This window comes from Elephantulus edwardii, unplaced genomic scaffold (genome assembly GCF_000299155.1).
Source record: "Elephantulus edwardii isolate Elephantulus edwardi_28Jun2011 unplaced genomic scaffold, EleEdw1.0 scaffold00271, whole genome shotgun sequence".
In the NCBI taxonomy this organism is placed as follows: domain Eukaryota; kingdom Metazoa; phylum Chordata; class Mammalia; order Macroscelidea; family Macroscelididae; genus Elephantulus; species Elephantulus edwardii.
This window is the reverse complement of record NW_006400021.1, coordinates 3,693,000-3,712,056: the sequence shown is the minus strand read 5'-3', so window position 1 is coordinate 3,712,056 and position 19,057 is coordinate 3,693,000. Positions and strand designations below refer to the sequence as shown.

Below are 19,057 nucleotides of genomic sequence, written 5' to 3'. Positions count from 1 at the left end.
TGGCGCAGGATAGGGCAGGGTTTAGAGCTGTTGTGCATAGGGTCGCTATGAGTCGGAAACGACTCGATGGCACATAACAACAACAACAACAACAAGATACCTGATGGAGCCCCACTGTGAGGCAGAATTGTTTTAAAAGCATGGGATATGGAGATTAGGTTGTAAGAGTGAAGGTCATAACTAAAGCAAAGGGAGAAGTCCTAGCGGCTTAGCAGTGGAAATGATATGCATTTCTGTTTCAAATATAGAACTATAAAATATGGCAGCTGTAAAAAGGATCAGTGGCAGGGTGGGAAGGGCATGTCTAACTCCTGCTTACTCCACAAGGGGGACCTGCCTCCATCACCACCATCCACAACACAAACCTAATTTCCATGAGGTCACTCAGCTACTCACTCCCACATTCCTGAACCTACTTACTGGGTCTGAAATGTGTTGCAGTGATCACACAGACTTTACAGAATCTCGTTTAACTTACAGCTATTGGGTTTATTAGGGAAACAGGTTAAAGTGGGGAAGGCAAAGGATATCACACAATCAAAGTCCAGCTTAGTAAATAGCAGTCTCAAGGCACGTTAACGGTAAGACAGAATCCCTCAATGCATTCAGACAACTTCTCCGTGAACAGCAAGATTGTTGTTGTGTGCCATCAAGTCAGAACTAATTCATAGCTGACTCTCCCGTGGACAATACATCACACTGTAGGAGATACCCTGTGCCCCGTGAAACAACTGTGGATTCAAGCCACATACTTTTGGGTTTGCAGTGCAGCCTCTTACCACTTGTCCACCCGTGCTGCAGTCCCTCATTTAATCCGTGCAGCTTCTCAATCAGCGCAAAATCGCTTTAGCATAGGAACCTCTGGTCCCTGATGCTTGCTTTTAGCCTCCTATCTTCTCTACTTCTCTCCTAGCATGCAGGTCCCCGCATTCTGCCTCTGAATATGACATATTTAGAGGCAAGATAAACCAATCCCTGTGTGCATAGGCTAACATTCCCTTTGAGGAAAAAAGGACTCACCCAGCTGTTGATGATGGAAGCAGCTGCCTGCCGGCAGGGCTCCTGAAGAATATGCACCTAGAGGAGCTAAGGGTGGTGGGTGGAGCCTTAAGGATTCATTTTATTTATTACATTCTCACCTGGCTATGTGATCAGATCTAAGGCAAAGGATAGAAAAGTCATTCTTAAAAATCCTATCACCACAGCAACAGATAGGTTATCGATTGTGAAAAAGAATGGTGTCAAGAACGACATGTAGGGTTTTGACCTAAATAGATGATCTAACGTTGCCTCTACTGAGATAGAACCTTGAAGGAAGACTGGTTCTCGGTAGATAGTTGGAGAATGCAAAACTCTAAAATTTTGCAAAGAACTCTAATGGTGGTGTAGTGGAGTGTTAAAACATTTAACTAAAAAGTTAGCAGTTTCAATCTACCTTTGCTCCAAGGCAAAGAGATGAGGGAGCCTGCTTCCCTAGAGATCTACAGCCTTGGAACCCCTAAGGAGCAATTCTGCTCTGTTCTGTGTGGTTACTGTGAGTTTGACTCAGTTATGGTGATGGTAATGTTTAGATTCCTATTGAAGACTCTCAGGTAAATGCAACCAGTGGTGCTGGAAATATATCCTGAAAGTCGGGGTACGTATCTGACATGTGGACTCGGGCCTAAAAATATACTTTCAGGAATATCAAGTTTTCTAGATATATCATGCTTTAAAAAACCCAAAGTGGGAATAATTTAGGTTGAAAGTTATTAAGATTAGCTAGGGTACCTCTGTAATTGTGTCAAGAAATGTTTAGAAGTCATTTGACAAATTCTAAATTTTTTGTTTTTATTTTTGTAATATAGTACCAAAAAAAATAATAAGACAGGGTTAGAACAATGAAAGGTACATAAACATTATCATATTTATATCACAAAGTGATTAAATGTAAGAAATGTAAGTTATGTCTGGTATCAGTACTTAAAAGTTGTCTGTTTCCCTAACATTTTGTTCTGAAATATCAAAATCACCAAAAGCTAAAAACATATTTAAAATTTAACTTTTCTTCATAATAATAAAATTGTTGCTCTTGTTAAAAAAAAAAAATAAATGTATAAGCATTTATAGAAAACAATAAATGTATAGGCTTCTTTATTACTTCTTTTTTTTAAGGAAAATTTATACTAGGAGTTTTCAATAATTCTTATTCCAATAAATAATCTAAAAATTGTACTGTTTCTTTGTTCATATTAATTTAAATAAAAATAATTTCTGGAAAGAGCAAAAAATAGCATGTTTTAACACTAATTTCATAATGTTGGAAACCATCTGGCATAAATTGTATCTGTTAGATTTTTCTTAAGAAATATGTATACTTAACAAAGTTTTTTTTCCCCTTTGTCTTCACAGCTGAACTAGCATCTTTAATGGATAAAACATATGAGAGAAAGTTGCCAGTTAGTTCTTTGACAATAGCAAGGGTAAGTAAATTTATAGATAGAGAGAGAGATGAAAAGAACAAGCAGACAAAAGGCTCTTTATTTTAAACGGCTATAAAATTAATACCATTCTTAGGAAATGTTTTTCCAGAGTGTGGTATGTCTTTGTAATTACCTCATGGTAAGGTAGCAAATTTCTTTGGTAGAATTAAAATGTAATAAATTTACCAACCTCTGATATCAATATCTCTGTATTTTGTGTCTAATTTTTCCATGATGTAAGATCCTATTCTGTGATACCACAATTTTTTATAAGAATTGATGTATTCGTTCAAGTAATATTATTAAAAATGGAAATGTTTTTGTTAACTGAGGAAGTCTGTAAAGAAGGAATGTTAATGTTAAGCTGCTGCGGAATGATGGAGGGAAGAGGAGAACAATGTTAGGCTAAGAAGATGGAATGGTAATTGATGGTAACCATTCACTCCTATGACAACTCCAGTGGAGGGTGAGCTATGGGTCATTTCTGACTCAGTGGCACGCAACAACATTCCAACTCTGGTGAGCTTTGATACAGTCATCCAAAGGGTGTCACACTGCTAACCCAAAGGCAACACCTCTCAGTTGGAATCCACCAGCAGCTCCTCAGGAGAAACAGTGGCTAATCTCCTCCCATGAAATTTACAGCCTTCAGAAATCCACTGGAGGATCAGCTCTGAGTCAGTTCTGACTCTATGGCCACGAGGAAGAAATGTCAACTCTCAGTGAGATGGTTCAATGCAGTAGTTGCCACAGTGGTCTCAAACATAGCAATAGTTGAAAGGGACAGAGAACCAGCCAGTGTTTTGTTCTGTTGCGTATATGGTCACTGTGACTTGAAACCAACTGAGTGGCACTTGATAGTAACAGTAACATGCCAGCAATATGAGATGGATTGACACAGTGGTGACAGCAATTGATTCAAACATAGCAAAGTTGTGAGGGTTGCTCAGCACTCATTCTGTTGTTCATGAAGTTGCTGTCTGTCGAAGCCAACTCAGTGGGACCTAACAGCAGCAACATGCCAGTTATTATCCTGAATTCATAAGGTATATTGCCTTTGTCGAGTCTCTCAATAGTCATGTATATAAACATTTTTTTGTCTAGATTTTATAAAGTTCAGAATTAATAACTTGTCTAGGTTCATACAGTTTATAAGTAGTAAAGTTGAGAATCAAATCCTGATCTCTGACATCAGAGTTCTCTTCTGATGCCTCCCTCAAATTTTTTCTTCCTCATCTGGTGGCTTAGTGATAAGGAGCTGCACTGCCAACCTGAAGGCACAGGGTTTGAATCCACTAGTAGCTACACTGTAGAAAAATGAGTAGTCTCTTCCCAGGTAGTTTACTGCTTCTGAAAGCCCACTTGCAGGGTCAGGTAGGAGTCTGTTTAACTGAGTGGTATATAACCACAACAACCTTCAGATAAATGTCTTTGTTGTTATTGTTGTTATGTGCCGTCAAGTCATCTGTGACTCATAGCGTCCCTATGTACAATAGCTCTAAACCCTGCTCTATCCTGAGTAAACCTTGTCATCTCTGATACACCCACTCCCATTACGCCACTCACTGAATCAATCCATTTCATCGAGGGTCTTCCTCTCTTGCACTGTCCTTTCACGCTTTCAAGCATGATGGCCCTCTCCAAGGACTGGTCCCTCCTTGCAAAAATTGGCCATTCACTTCTGAAATAACAGGCTTTCGAAAACCCTATGTACAGTATGGCTTTAGCATGAATTTACTTTGCAACATTAGTGGCAGAATATCTCTCAATTTCCTCTTTCTCATTATGGAAACAACTGAATCGTCCTAAGGATGTAATGCTAAAATGAAATCTTGCTTTTGAAACTCTTTTTTAAAATTAATGATACTATTAAAAAAAACCCCTATAATAACAACATCTTCCTTCTCACTTTTCATCTTCTGCCTGTTGGTCTTCCCCCTTTTTTCCTATATTTTTATTGGTTTACATACAACATTCCTATGCATTGTGTTTCACACATGTGTTTTATACAGTCTTCCATTCACATTGTATTTAATTGATGTAAATTGTGTTTTATTCAATTAATTACCATTCATCTATGCTTATTTCCATCTCATCTTTTCAAGTCCCATTGGTTCTTTCTGATTCCTTCACCCATTCTTTAATAGTATGACATTTTAACTAGAATGCAACTTAAATTTTTATAGACTCATACGAATTGGAGGGAGCCTGAAATGTTATTGGTGATCTCTTACATGCCCGACTAAAGCCCTATATATCATAAATATTTAATATTTGTTTAGTTAGAACTTCAGAATATAAAGAACTTTAATTTAAATTATGTCATTCAAGCCTAATAGTCCTCAGAGCAGACACCTTTATCCTGTTTATGGAGATGAAGTCCTGGAATGGCTGTGCCACCAATTTATGCCACCCAGAATACTCTCTGCACAGCTAATTCTCAATCTCTGGTTCCCTTGTTTGAATCTCATTTTGTCTATAATTTAATGGGAAAAGAAAAATATTCTAACTCAAATCCATAAGTCCCTGATTTATTATCTTTCTCTCTTTTGGGGAAGGTTTTGTTTTGTTTTGCTTTAATTTTTTAATTTTATTTTATTTACAACATACATAATATTCTATTTGATCTCTTTTTTTCTATTTTTCCCCCCTTTTTTCAGTCTCTGCTTCAGGGTAAAATCCATCCTTGGGATAGATAGACCATTCTGTTCATTGCTTACTTAGTCTACAGTTACAGAATATACTCAGCAGCTTTATGGGTCAAAGGGAGTCTTTGTTGGGAAAAAATAAATCACAGGTTGACTGGTCTGTAAGCAGAATTTATATCAGTGTAGGAAAAATGATGACAGGATTGAATTCCTGGATGAAATTTGGTTTTCATCTCTTGGGCTATATTTTTTTCAACCATCAGTCTTCATCTTTTCTTTTGTTCCTGTGTATTTGAAGCTTGGAATGCAAAGAAAATATCAGGGATAAAATATAAAAATACTTGTGGCTATAGGGAGTTTTGGTGAGCTGGTGGATAAGAAAGGAGTTATATTGTCAACTCAAATGCAGTCGTTCTAATTCATCAGCTACTCTGAAGGAGAACAGTGAGAAGTCTCTTCTCTTGTGATATAAAGCCTCGGAGATTCAGCTATGAGTTGTTTCTGACTCAGTAAGTTGAACAATAAATATAATGTGAGAATTTTTATTCCTAAATAGTTTTTTGGTTGGTTTTTTTAAAATCACCATGTAAACTAGACTTAAAATATGCCGTAATTTGTTTTCAACCAAGAGTTTGTTTTTCTGTCTTTTAGTTTGTGGACAATATTTCATCTCGAGAAGAGATAGACCACGCAGAGTATTACCTTTACAAGTAAGTTTTGTGTTTCTTTTAGCTATATACTCATACTGTGAATCTTCCTAAACAGTTATCTTCTTATTGTTAATGTTTCAAATGACTAAATATCTAAGTATGAGGGTCATCTAATTCCATTTTTCTCCCCACCCCCACCCCCTTTTCTTTTCCAGTTGTTTCATTTTTTATATATAGATTTAAAAAGAAAAGTTAACTAGAGTGTTTTCTCTAATCAGGGACCAAACCTTGTCTCTGTATTTTTCTTGTGTCTTCAGGATATCTAATATACATGCTACTTTTTCAGAATGACAGGCTTAGGAATTAAGAGCCTGGATTCCCATGGCTTGTCTCTGTTACTCTCTATGTGATGGTAGCAAATTTGTTCTACTTCTTGGTCTCATTTTTAGTATATGAGGAAATATTTCTAAGAATAAGTTGAAAGATTTTTTAACATCTATTGCCAGTGTCAGATGGATCTTAGCAGAAAGCAAAGAGTACCAGAGGAATGTCTGTCAATGTTTCATTGACTATAAAAAGGCATATGACTGTGTGGATCACAACAAATTGTGGCAAACCTTGAGGAGAATGGGAAACTCAGAAGACTTGATTATGCTAATGCAATACCTTTACTCAGAATAGGAAACAGTCCTCACAACAGAGCAAGGAAACACTGCATGGTTCAAAATCAGGAAGGAGTGTGTCGGGGATGCATCCTGTCTCCATACCTTTCAATCTGTATGTAAAACAGATCATTTGGAAGGCTGGACTTTATGAGGAGGAATGTGGCATAATGATTGGAGGAACTCATCAACAACCTACGTTATGCACATGACACAACCTTACTTGCTTAAACTGAGAAGGACCTGAAGCACTTGCTGCAGAAGATCAAGGACTGTAGTCTTCAATATGGACTGAAGCTCAATTATCAGGAAAACAAAGAGTCTCACCACTGGGCCAATTGGTAGCAACATGATAGATGGAGAAGAGTTTGAGGTTGATAACAATTACAGCTTGCTTGGCTCCACAATTAAAACTCTTGGCATCAGTAGTCACGTAATCAAAAGATTAATTGCATTGGGAAAATCTGCTGTCATGGACCTCTCCAGAATACTGAGAAGCAATGATGTCAGTCTGGAGACTAAGGTACTCATGATCCAGGCCATGTTCTTGTTATTTATCAGCGAGCTAGTCAATGACTATGGATGATAGAAGAAGAACTGATGCTTTTGAGTTGTGGTGCTGGAGAAGAGTCTTGAACTTACCGTGGACCACCAAGAAACAAATAGGTCTTGGAGAGAGTGAAACCAAGTTTCTCCTTGGAGGCTAGGATTTTGAAGCTTCGTCTCAAATACTATGGGCAGTGGCCAGAAAGGACTGGTCTTTGGAGAAGGACATCATGCTTGGAAGGGTCGAGAGAGAGGGCAGGAGAGGAAGACCCTAGATGAGATAGATTGATATAGTAACTGGGGCAATGGGGATAAGTGTGTTAGAGTCAGTGAAACTTGCTCCAGATAGAGCAAGGGTCAGAGCTGCTGTACATAGGTCACTATGAGTTGCAGGTGATTCAACAGCACTTAACAACAACAAGAACATCTCTTGCAGTTTTTAACTTTTCAGTGTTGGCATTTTGTTTTTTATAGATTTCTATTAATAGAAAGACTTTTTGCCGTTCATCTTTGATAAACATAATTTACGTTGTCTTGGCCCAGCCACTTCTCCTTTAGCTTAGATTTCATAGGTATAAAATGGTATTTCAGGTATTAAATGTCTATTTTCTTATCAGGAATGTAAAGTTACTATCTTAATGGGAGAGAACTATTAGTTATTAATTAGAACTTTACATACAATGCAAATACAAATTGTTAAATTTTTTCTTAAATATTCCACTTTTGTTACTAAAATTAATGTTGCTAAGTTTTACCAGATTCTGTTAATTTGTTCACACACTTGAACTGCTTATGTATGTTAACAAATATTTTACAATTATACTGAGAGTTCCAATTATGTTTTCTATCGTAAAGTTTTTTTCTAGATTGTATCACCCTTTTGAGTCAAGATTTTTTAAAAAAGATAAAACCTTATGGGAAGATTGAAAAGAGTAGTTAGATGTCTTTGTTCTAACACATTCCCACTATTCTCAAAACACATTAACAATAGATTACTGGCAGAGAGTAAGAAAGGATATAAAATAAATAATTAACTATCTTTCTTTTGCCCTGGAAATTATATTACTTGCTGACGATGATGACAACACTTCCTACCATTACTAGTGAGTGCCATTGTTTAGTTATGAGTGTCTTCAAATGTAGGAAGGTGTTCTGATGATCTAATCCATAGGGAGTTGGTACCTGTAGATAACCTAAAGAAAGTGCCTCTCCAGTGGATTGAATCCACCAGTGGCTGCAAAGGGAAACATGATTCACAGTCCTGGGAACTTACTGAAGGGTCAGTTATGACTCCATGGCAATGAGTTTTTAGTTTAGTTGAATACACAGTTTTTAAGTGGTCCTTGTACTGACTAGAATTCATTTAAATAGATCATTTTTTAAATTCAATCTGTTTCATAAAAGTAGAAAGTAAAAACACAAGGATTTTTAAAACTAGAACTATCATAATATATTATTATTCAGCGATATACTTTTTTTATTTAACATCAAAGTCTAATAAGGTATATTTTCATTTTGCACAGAAAAGTATTTGTAAAATCTATTTCAGTGACAGATTTCTGACAGATTCCAAGTCATGGAAAAGTAAAATAGTAAAGGAAAAGTATTATTGAAAAGAAAATATTTATTCTTTTTTATGCTTTAATTCCCAGTTCCATTTTCCTGAGAAAAATATTCAAAATTTTTCTGATTTTTTTGTTCTTTTAATTTTTACCATGTAACTCTTACCAGCAGACATGGAGCTCTTGATGGAATACATCTATTAAGTCTCTGGTCAACATCTGTTCCTGTCTTACTATTTTAACAAGAAGTATTTTAGTGCATATAAATTAGCTTCTACCTCTTTTCTTTCATCATCTGATTTTGTCATTTTATTTCTTTCAAATTTATAACTAAACAGTATTTAAACTTTAATATTTTCACACCTATAGTTTTTGTTCTAACAAAATTATTTTATATTTAAAAGGTAATACAGCTTCATGGTTTAAAATTTTCAAGCCATAAAAAGAATAGATAATGAGAAGCAAGTTGATTTGTTTGGTTGAGTTTTTTTTTATCATATTATTGGTCGTACATCTTTGCTTTCTGCAGACAACAGTTTCTTGAATCTTCTTCCATATTTCATTTGGACATATGTAGACTTTCATATGTAATCAAATGTGTATTTTTTTAAATTTAAGCTTTTGAATAGGAAATAATACATTTGCATTATTAAAAATAAGATACTCAGCGTGAACATTTCCTTTCCACTACAGCCCCCTAATTGACAGAGTTCTCAGCACTTTCTCTTAGGTAGCCAATGTTGGTTGTTTCTTATTTCACTCCCGAATTTTAACTACAAAAGGTACATAAGGTTCAATACCTTCTTTTTTACATTTACGTCTTGGAGATGTCTCCATCGTGGTTATTGCTGGTTGTTGTTTGTTTTTAAGGACCATGATCTTTTTCTTCAAGTGTATTTCTTTTGGGGATGTGTTTGTTTAAAACCAATGGTGACTAATGGGACCTAGAATAAATAGTGTTTCTTTTGTCATTTTATGGAGATGTGGAGAGTCTTTCTTTGGTGAGCTTGTCTCTCTAGGCCTGGGCTGGCGTTTCTCAAGCCCGTGAGTGCTGCACGCACGCAGACAGACCAGTGTGTGCCCGAGGCAGCTCTACCTCCGTTTTAGGGAGATAAAGCTGCGTGTTGCCAGTAAAATTGTGGCATCAGTAAAAGCCATTATTGTCATGATTATAACAAGCTTTAGCAATTCTACATTAGCGTTTGATTGCGGCACTAATGGAATGTAAACTCAAGCCGTAAAAATTTCTTCTTTCCATGTGGTACCCCCAGCTTCATCAGGATGCTTGCAAATTGCAGTTTTTAAAAGCCTTCAAATCATTTTAGGACTATGGCAGTTTAGAGATGCGTGAAATTAAACTTGCTTCCTTTATTATAAGAATATCAATAATCACAGCTGATCATTTAAGCTGCAACATAATGGTCACTCCTGAAGAATAACTAGTAGACATTGATAATGTTTGTGGCATGCACTGCACATACTAAAAATCTAACCATTTTAAAAAGTAACATTTTGGGTTTTTTAGCGAAAATGTGGAAAATGCTGAGCTCATTGTCATGCAGGAAGAAGAAACTGTTGCAGAGTTCAGTGGGAAAGTCTGTTTTTCTCAGAATACACATCTCGTCGTAGAGAATGGCGTGCCACCTGGTCATGAGGGGATGTCAAGGTTGCGTGGCAGGCTGCCTGCTGCCAGCACATTCATCCACGTTGTACCTTGGCCTCCAGTCTTTCCTCAGTTGCTTAGCTAACCTGGCAGACACCAGGCATCCCTGGTTGGAAACGGATGGCAGGTCAGGAACAGCTGGGGTGAGGCAGATGGCAGCCAGTGTGTCTCCAAGTCTCAGTTGGCAGACAGCCTAAAAAGAGAGTACCAAAATAGCGTCCTTTTTCAATAAGCAAAAATACCCCAATGCTTCCTTGGAAGACGAGAGCGCCACTCCTCAGGCTGCTGCTATAGGAATCTATTTCTGCCTGTAGGGAAGAGGAAGAGGTGGGAATTTATTAGGAGGGAACAGCATGCTTGAATTAAAGCAGTGGTAATTTTACTTGGAGGCCATAGAGATTATGTTTTACAGCAATGAAAAGAAATCTTAAATTTTGCTGTCAGCGTCTTGCCAGATCTCATTATGTTTGAACGTTATTAAGAAAAGACAGCCCAATGGGAGATAAGTGATGCTTAGAGTGTTTTTAGTAACACTCCAATACTTTTAACATTTCCAGAGGCTTTATTTAGTTCTTATTTGCTGATTCCTACAAGATCTGGGAGATAGTATGAGTACTTAATGGACCTTTACTGGAGAATATGTTGTCTGGTCTGTAGTTCATGCCTTACTGAAGGCCCTTTCTCCCTTCACATTTCACATTTCTGATCATGCTATTTCAGTCTATAACTCGGGTTTTTCAATCACAGCAGAGATGTGAGGGTGAACATTAACTTTTCTCTGGTGTGATGAATAGATACTCCAAGGTTCTCCTGTCCTAGGAGGCCATAGCGTTCATGCTGCTGTGAACAAGCATTGATGTACAATTATGTGCTTTCCTTTCTTTTGGAGCAAATATCTGTGCATTAAATGGTTGGAACATATGGTATGCCCATGTTTAACTTTTTAGGAAGCTGCTAAATTGTTTCCCAAAGTGGTTAAACCACCATTTTCCATTCCATTGGTGAGTCCAATTTATCAACATTTTTACCAACATACTTAATGATTCTGACAGGTGTTTAGTGGTAACTCATTGTGATTTTAGTTTGTGTTTCTCTAATGACTAAACACTGGCCTATTGGCAGCATCATGGTAGACGGTGAAGAGATTTAGATTGTTAACAGCTTTAGTTTGTTTGGCTCCACAGTCAACACTCTTGCTACCGGCAGCCAGGAAATCAAAAGATAAACTACATTGGGAAAGTCTGCTGTTAGGGACATCTCCTGAATACTGAAGAGCAACAATGACAGTATGGAGACTAAGGTGTGCCAAATCCAGGTAATAGTCTTCACAGTTACTTGCTGTGTGTCAGAAAGCTGGACAATGACAAGGGATAATAAAAAGAGAATTGATGCCTTTGAGTTGTGGTGCTAGAGAAGACTTCTTTTTTTTTTACTTTCCTACTAGTTTACAAAACTTGAACACAAATTCTTTCAATTTCCCTCACCTCCCCACCCAAATTGTATGATCCAATTATTAATTCCCCTCTCCCCCTGCACATCCACATCCCTCTGCTTCCAGCCTCTCCCACCCCTCCTGGATCCTTATACTCATTCTACAATAACAGTTTTATACAGTATTTATCCTTATGGGACTGAGTTCACTCAGCATAATGCTCTCCAGTCGCTCCCATGTTAGGTAATAATTTACAAAGTTACTGCCCCTGCGTGCTGCATAGTATTCCATTGTGTGACTGTACCATAAATTCTCAGTCCATTCATTTGTGGTTGGACATTTGGGCTGTTTCCTTGTTCTTGAGATGATGAATAATGCTGCTATGAATATTGGTGTACAAATCTCAGTTTGTGCTTCAGTTCTCATATTCTCAGGTTATATTCCAAATAGTGGAATAGCTGGGTTATATGGAATTTCTATGTTCATCTTTTTGAGGGAGCGCTAAATTGCCTTTCAGAATGGTTGCACTATTTTACAATCTTGCCAACAATGATTAAGAGTTTCTTTCTTGCCACATCCTCTCAAACATCTATTACTTGCTGACCTGTTAGACTTTGCCACTGTTACTGGAGTGAGGATGGTATCTCGTTGTGGTTTTGATTTGCATCTCTCTTATTGCCAGTGATTTGGAGCATTTCTTCATGTGTCTGTTTGCCATTTGAATATCTTCCTCTGTGAAAATTCTTTCCATGTCTTTTGCCCATTTTGTAATTGAGTTATCAGTTTTCTTTTTTTTGTTTGTTTGTATTTTGTGTTTGTTTGTTTTTTGTTTTTTGTTTTTTTGTGGAGGCCCCAGTAATCTGCAGACTTTTTTGTTATAAGACTCTTGTCTGAGATGGTATGGAGAGACAAGAAACCCCGAATAAGCAAAACACTACTGAGAAACAAAAATGAGGTCGGAGGCATAGCCCTCCCTGACCTCGAAACCTACTACACAATAGTGGTAACCAAAACAGCATGGTGCTGGTACAATGACAGGCACATCAATCAATGGAACAGAATTGAGAACCTAGGAATAGACCTAGCTATCTATGGTCAACAGATATTTGACAAGGAAATCAAAGTTATCAAATGGGGAAATGACAACCTCTTCAACAAATGGTGCTGGCAAAACTGAACTTCCACCTGCAGAAAGCTGAAACAGGATCCACATCTCATACCATACACAAAAATCAACTCAAGTAGATTAGAGACATGGGAGTAAAGCCCAAAACCATAACATTCATAAGAGATAAACTGGGATCAAGCTTAGAAGCGCTAGTCCAAAGTATAAGAGAATGCCACATACAACAATCTAAAGAGGATAAAATTGATGCATGGGACTTTCTAAAGACTCAATCCCTGTGCATATCAGAAACTTTTTTTTCACTTTTTTTCTTTTTAAAAGAAAACCTACAGACTGGGACCAAACATTTGGAGAAGACTTTTGAATATACTGTGGACTGCCAGAAGAACAAATAGGCTCATCCTCGAGAGGTTGAAACCAAGCTGCTCCTTGGGGGCAAGGATTCTGAGGCTTCATCTGACATACTTCGGATATGTTGCAAGGAGAGACCAGTGCTTGGAGAGGGACGTCATGCCTGGAAGGGCATGCCTGTCCCCCAGCTGTACCTGACCTGCCGTCCATTTCCAACCAGGGATGCCTGGTATCTGCCAGGTCAGCTAAGCAACTGAGAAAAGACTGGAGGCCAAGATACAATGTGGATGAATGTGCTGGCAGCAGGCAGCCTGCCACGCAACCTTGACATCCCCTCACGGCCAAGTGGCATGCCATTCTCTACGACGAGATGTGTATTCTGAGAAAAACAGACTTTGCCGCTGAATTCTACAACAGTTTCTTCTTACTGCGTGACAATGAACTCAGCATTTTCCACAAGAGAGGAAGACTCTTGATTAGATGGATTGACTCAATGACTGGGGTATTGTGGGTTGAGGGCAGGTGTGTCTGAGACAATAAGGTTGGCACAGAATAGAGCAGGGATTAGGACTGTTGTACATAGTGTCACTATGAGTCCCAAGTGACTCAGCAGCACATAACAAAAACAATGACTAAAAGAGATAGAGCATTTTTTTTCCCTGTGCTTATCTCCTTTTTTCCTGTGCTTGTGTCCTTTAATGAAGTATCTGCTCAAAATCCTTTGCCCCTTGCAACTTGAGTTGCTTGTTTTCTTATTTCAGTTTGAGAAATCTTTTTCTCATAGTCTAGTAGTTTAAGTCCCTTAATTATTTTTTAAAAACAAGGTGTTGGGTTTTATTTTTCTTTTTGATGAAGTTCAGTTTATCATTATTTTCTTTTCTTGATGATATGTTTGGTGTTATGTAAAAGAAATCTTTGCCTGACCTAACACTCTTAAGATTTCTCCAGTATTTTCTTTTGGAAGTTTTGTAGCTCAAGAATTTACAGTTAAGTCATTATTGTTGTTATGTGCTATCAAATTGCCTGCAACTCATAACAACGTCTGAATCCTGACCTTTCCTGAGCCAGTCTCACTGACTCCAATATACCTATCCCCATTGCCCCAGTTACTGTATCAATCCATCTCATCTTGAGTCTTCCTCTCTTGTCTGTCCCTCTACCCTTCTGAGCATGAAGTCCTTCTCCAAGGATTGGTCCCTTCTGGTCACATGCTCAAAGTATGTAAGATGGAGCTCCAAAATCCTAGCCTCTAAGGAAAAACTTGGAAACTCTCTCTCCAAGAGAGACCTATTTGTTTTCTTGTGGTCCATAGTATGGTTAAGACTCTTCTCCAGCACCAAAGTTCAGAAGTTTCAGTTCTTCTTCTGTCATCCTTAGTCATTGCTCTCTGATGCATAGCAAGTAATTGCAAAGACCATGGTCTGGGTCAGGCACACCTTAGTCTTAGACTCACGTCACTGCTCATTAGCACTTTGGAGAGGTCCCTAACAGCAAATTTCCCTGGTACAGTTAGTCTTTTGAATTATTTTTATGTAGTATACAAGGTAAGACAAGATAATTGATCTTTTGAGTTGTGATGTGGGAGAAGAATGTTGACTATCCTATGGGGAAACGTCGTCTCACACACTTTGGGCATGTTGGTAGGGGGAGCCAGTCCTTGGAGAAGGATATCACACTTGGAAAAGTGGAGAGTTAACATGAGAGAGGACCCTCAACAAGGTGAGTTGATACGGTGACTATAGCAATGGTCTCTGGTATTTCAGAGATGGTGAGGATAGCACAAGACAGGGCAGAATTCAGATCCATTGTTTGTAGAGTTCCTGTGAGTTGCAGTCATCTCAACACATAACAACAACATAAGTTTAACATAAGTGTAAGTGTTTGTGTGTGTGTCATTTTTTTATTGTCATTTAAGTGAAAGAAGACAAAGCAAATTGGTTTTCCCTTGAATGATTCATGGATTCATGCTTGTTGTTCTTTGGAACATTGATTATAATTGCTGCCCTTCTGACCCATATTTTCAGTTTCCAATTATCCTCCTTTCCCCTCTCTCCTGTTCTTTGAACATTGTCCCTGGACAGATACTACCTTTGTCATCTTATATGGTTGCTAGTTCTGGAGTTGTTAACCACTGTGTCGGCCCGTCTGCTGTCAGAGACTCTCCACGAGGCTGAGGAGCAGGAATGTCAATGTCAAGACTAGCATGTCCCTGATTCGGGTCAGGGTCTTTTCAGTCACTTTCTAGGCATCTGAAAGTTCTACAATAAACAAGAATGACAGAAGAATCGATGCCTTCGAGTTGTGTTGGAGAAGGATACTGATGATCTGATGAACTGCCAAACAACAAACAAATAGGTCGTGGGGAAAGTGTAGCCAGGGTGCTCCTTAGAGGCAAGGATGATGCAGCTTCATCTCACACACTTTGGGCATGTTGTCAAGGAGGACCAATCCTTGGAGAAAGACATCATGCTGCAAAAATGGAGGGTCAGTGAAAGAAAAGGACCCACAAAGAGATGCATTGACACAGGGACTATAACAATGCACTCAGGTATTGCAGAGTGATGAGGATGGCGCAGGATAGGACAGAGTCCAGATTCTCTCACACGTTTGGATGCTTTGGTTCATACGGTCACTGTCTTAGTCGATTTGAAGGTACTCAACAACTACATTAATTGACTAAAAATTGAGTTATGGGAATGATTTCCAGTCTGGGCTTGATGAGTTAATAAGTGCTATAGCCTCAGGGATTCTACCAGTAATTTTTTTTGCCTGAAAATATCCAGTTGCCTGAACACCACTTGTTGAAAAGACAATTCTTTTCCCATTGAATTGCCTTAGTGTTTTTGTCAAAAATTGGTTGATTGTGCACATTGTGGTCTTTTTCCAGATACTGTTTCCTACCTGGAGGAGAATGATGCAGAATAGAAACTTGTTTAGCAGATTTTTCTTGTTCCACAAGCTGATGTTTACTTTATCTTTCTTATGTAAAATTATGGCTTAGTCAGAATTTTTAAATGTTCCAAAGCCACAGTATATTGGAATTATAATTTATTCTACTAGTGTGTACCATGATGCTTTGCTAATCTAAAGATAATTTGGCTCAAATCTGTCAGCAGCCCTGTGGGAGAAAGATGAACAGTCTTCTACCATTAACATATATCTCCCCAAAAAGTGCTCTGTGTCACAATTGACTCGGCTGTAAGTTTAAATTTTTTTGTTCTGCATATAGTTCGAATCCACCAGCTTCTCCATGGAGAGAAAAATGGCAGTCTCCATTTATTACCTCTGAAAACCCACTGGAGAATCAGCCATGAGTTGGTTCTGACTCAGTGGTACATAACAACAAGGAACTGAGACAAGATTGTGTGTTTAGGTTTTGATTATTAGAAATCAATTGGATTGACTCTTTGATGTGGGTGACTTCTCTTTAGTGACCTGCTAACAGTCTTTTGTTCCTTTCTTTCTGAAGCTCTTTATAGATGGCAAATTCATCGTTTTTCAAAGTAAAATTATATGGAAGGGTGATTTAAACCAATCCCTTCCTGAATACTGGAAATGGAGTTGAGGAAAATACCAGATTTAGAAAGGAATTGCCTTCCTGGAGTCATTACTTTTCAGCAAAATGAAGCAAGATAAGAGAGAGATTGATTTATTTTAGCTTCTTTTGAATGAGTTCTTTTTAATGCCGCTGTCATTTTCTTGAGTCATTGTACATCCTCAGAACATTAGATGTATCCATATTCAATTACCAGTATAAAAAAACTGAAAAGGAAAACATTCAAAAGCAAAGATATTTACACTTGAGTTCATCAGGCTTCTTGAAATACCCGTGATTCTTTCCATTGTTACGGATAATCTAGAATTGACATGCCTTGTGCTGATTATCATAATATTGTACTAGCTTGAGAGATTTTAAAACAATCTAAAATTCTGATTGAGATATCACATAAGTAAGCTTCCATTTCAGTGAGTCATAATAAAGAGCAGATCTGATTGCTCCAGCTCCAGATTGACAAGTCATACTAGTACTACAGCAAATTTTATTAGACATTCCTAGCGTTAAGTTCACTTTATACTAATACTGTTGTCAAATTGATTCTAACTCATAGTGACCTTGTGTATGTCAGTGTAAAACTACCCTGTAGGTTTTTTGTGTTTGGTTTTTTAAAAAACATACTTTAAACATTATTTAATTAGGTCTTTTGCAAGAAATCTTAAACATTACTTGCTGAGGAGAAACTCCGCTGGTCAGGGAGGATAAAGAACACAGGCAATTTTTGAGTTGAGGAACAGCTCTGCTTTTTGGCAAGATTAGGGAGCTCACAGCTTTCTGATCAACTTTGCCCTGCTCTGTAATTTCTTATTTCTCCTCTGTGTCGAATCTTGCCCTCCTGGGGTTTGGGCTTCCTTACCTGCTTCTTCTTTGACGTAAGCATCAGTGAGACATCATGGGATTTTCACACCACCGATGTCCAATTTACTGGAGGTAGAAATGACAAAATTTCTGATGTGTTCTCTGCAGAGGAACTCAATGAATGGTCAGAGGCCTGGTTATAGGAGGAAGCCACCATCCAGCTATTTTAGGAAAACCATTCTCCTGTGTCTGTAGTGCCTGGTAAGGACGGTCAGGGCGTGATGCTAGAGTACAGCTTCATGACATGCTCGCTGATGGGTTTTTTGCCATGCCTCAGCAGTTTTGAGGCACGTCTTCAGTAGGGTATTTTTCAAAGTTTAACTGCTTATTGCCACTAATGGTTTAGTGACAGTAGCCAGAACCTTCTCCTTCTTCTTTTCAGCCCTTGACTTAGTGGCTAAATACTTCCTCTTGTATATGGCCTTCCTGGAATACATGGCCAAAGGGAAATACCTACTGATTCCTGCTTGGACTAGTACAGGATCCTGGCTACAGTGGAACTTCCCCTTGGGCATGTTTGACCTGCTTGCTGAAACTGAGGAGGACCTGAAATGCTTGCTGCAGAGGGTCAAGGACTGCAGCCTCCAATATGGATTGAGGCTCAATGTCAAGAAGACAACGATTCTCACTTCTGGACCAATTGGCAGCATCAGGATGGATGGTGAAGAGATTGGGATTGTTCACAGCTTTAGTTTGCTTGGCTCCACAGTCAACACTCTTGGCACCAGTAGCCTGGAAATTAAAAGACATATTGCGATGGGAAAGTCTGCTGTTAGGGACCTCTCCAAAGTACTGAAGAGCAATGGTGTCTCTCTGGAGACTAAGGTGCGTCTGATACAGGCCATGGTCTTTGCTGTCACTTGTTATAAATCAGAGAGTTGGACAGTGACTAAGGAGGATAGAAGGAGAATTGATGCCTTTGAGCTGTGGTGCTGGAGAAGAGTATTGAGGGTACCATGGACTGCTAGGAAAACAAACAGATTCATCCTGGAGAGGGTTAAAGCGGGCGGCTCCCTGGAGGCAAGGATTCTGAGGCTTTGTCTAACATATTTTGGACATGTTGTAAGGAGGGACCGGTCCTTGGAGAGGGACATCATGCTTGGTAGGGTGGAGGGACAACATAGGAGGGGAAGGCCCTCTATGAGGTAGATTGATTCAATGACTGGGGTAATTGGGATGGGTGTATCAGAGACAGTGTGATTGGCACAGAACAGAGCAGAGTTTAGGGCTGTTGTGCATAGGGTCGCTATGAGTCACAAGGGTCACAACAACAACACCACCAACAACCTGCATCTGCCTTCTTGGTTTCAGGCGTGGCCCTAGGCTTCTTCTCCTTGGTGTCCAGCTTGTCACCCACCATCTTACAAGATGGGAAAAAGAACTGCCTGTAGAGTGTTCATTGGCTGAATTTGAAGCTCTATCTGACATACCTTGGGCATATTGCCAGGAGAGACCAGTCCTTGAAGAAGGACATCATGTTGGGAAGGGTCGGGACAGTCCAGAAGAGGCAGACCCTTGATGAAATAGGTTTACACAGTGAC

General features: G+C 38.6%; 1 protein-coding gene across 2 annotated transcripts in view; it reads left to right on the top strand.

Annotated features, from left to right (window-relative positions):
* The window catches only part of LOC102847021 (28S ribosomal protein S27, mitochondrial-like), a 119,203-nt gene that overhangs the window by 22,486 nt on the left and 77,660 nt on the right, over positions 1-19,057 (top strand). For both annotated transcript variants that reach the window (XM_006900039.1, XM_006900040.1), the window contains 2 exons: positions 2,392-2,462; positions 5,762-5,820. In XM_006900039.1, coding sequence (XP_006900101.1) covers positions 2,409-2,462; positions 5,762-5,820 — 113 coding nt within the window. In that variant the 5' untranslated portion in view covers positions 2,392-2,408. The remainder of the gene's footprint in view (positions 1-2,391; positions 2,463-5,761; positions 5,821-19,057) is intronic.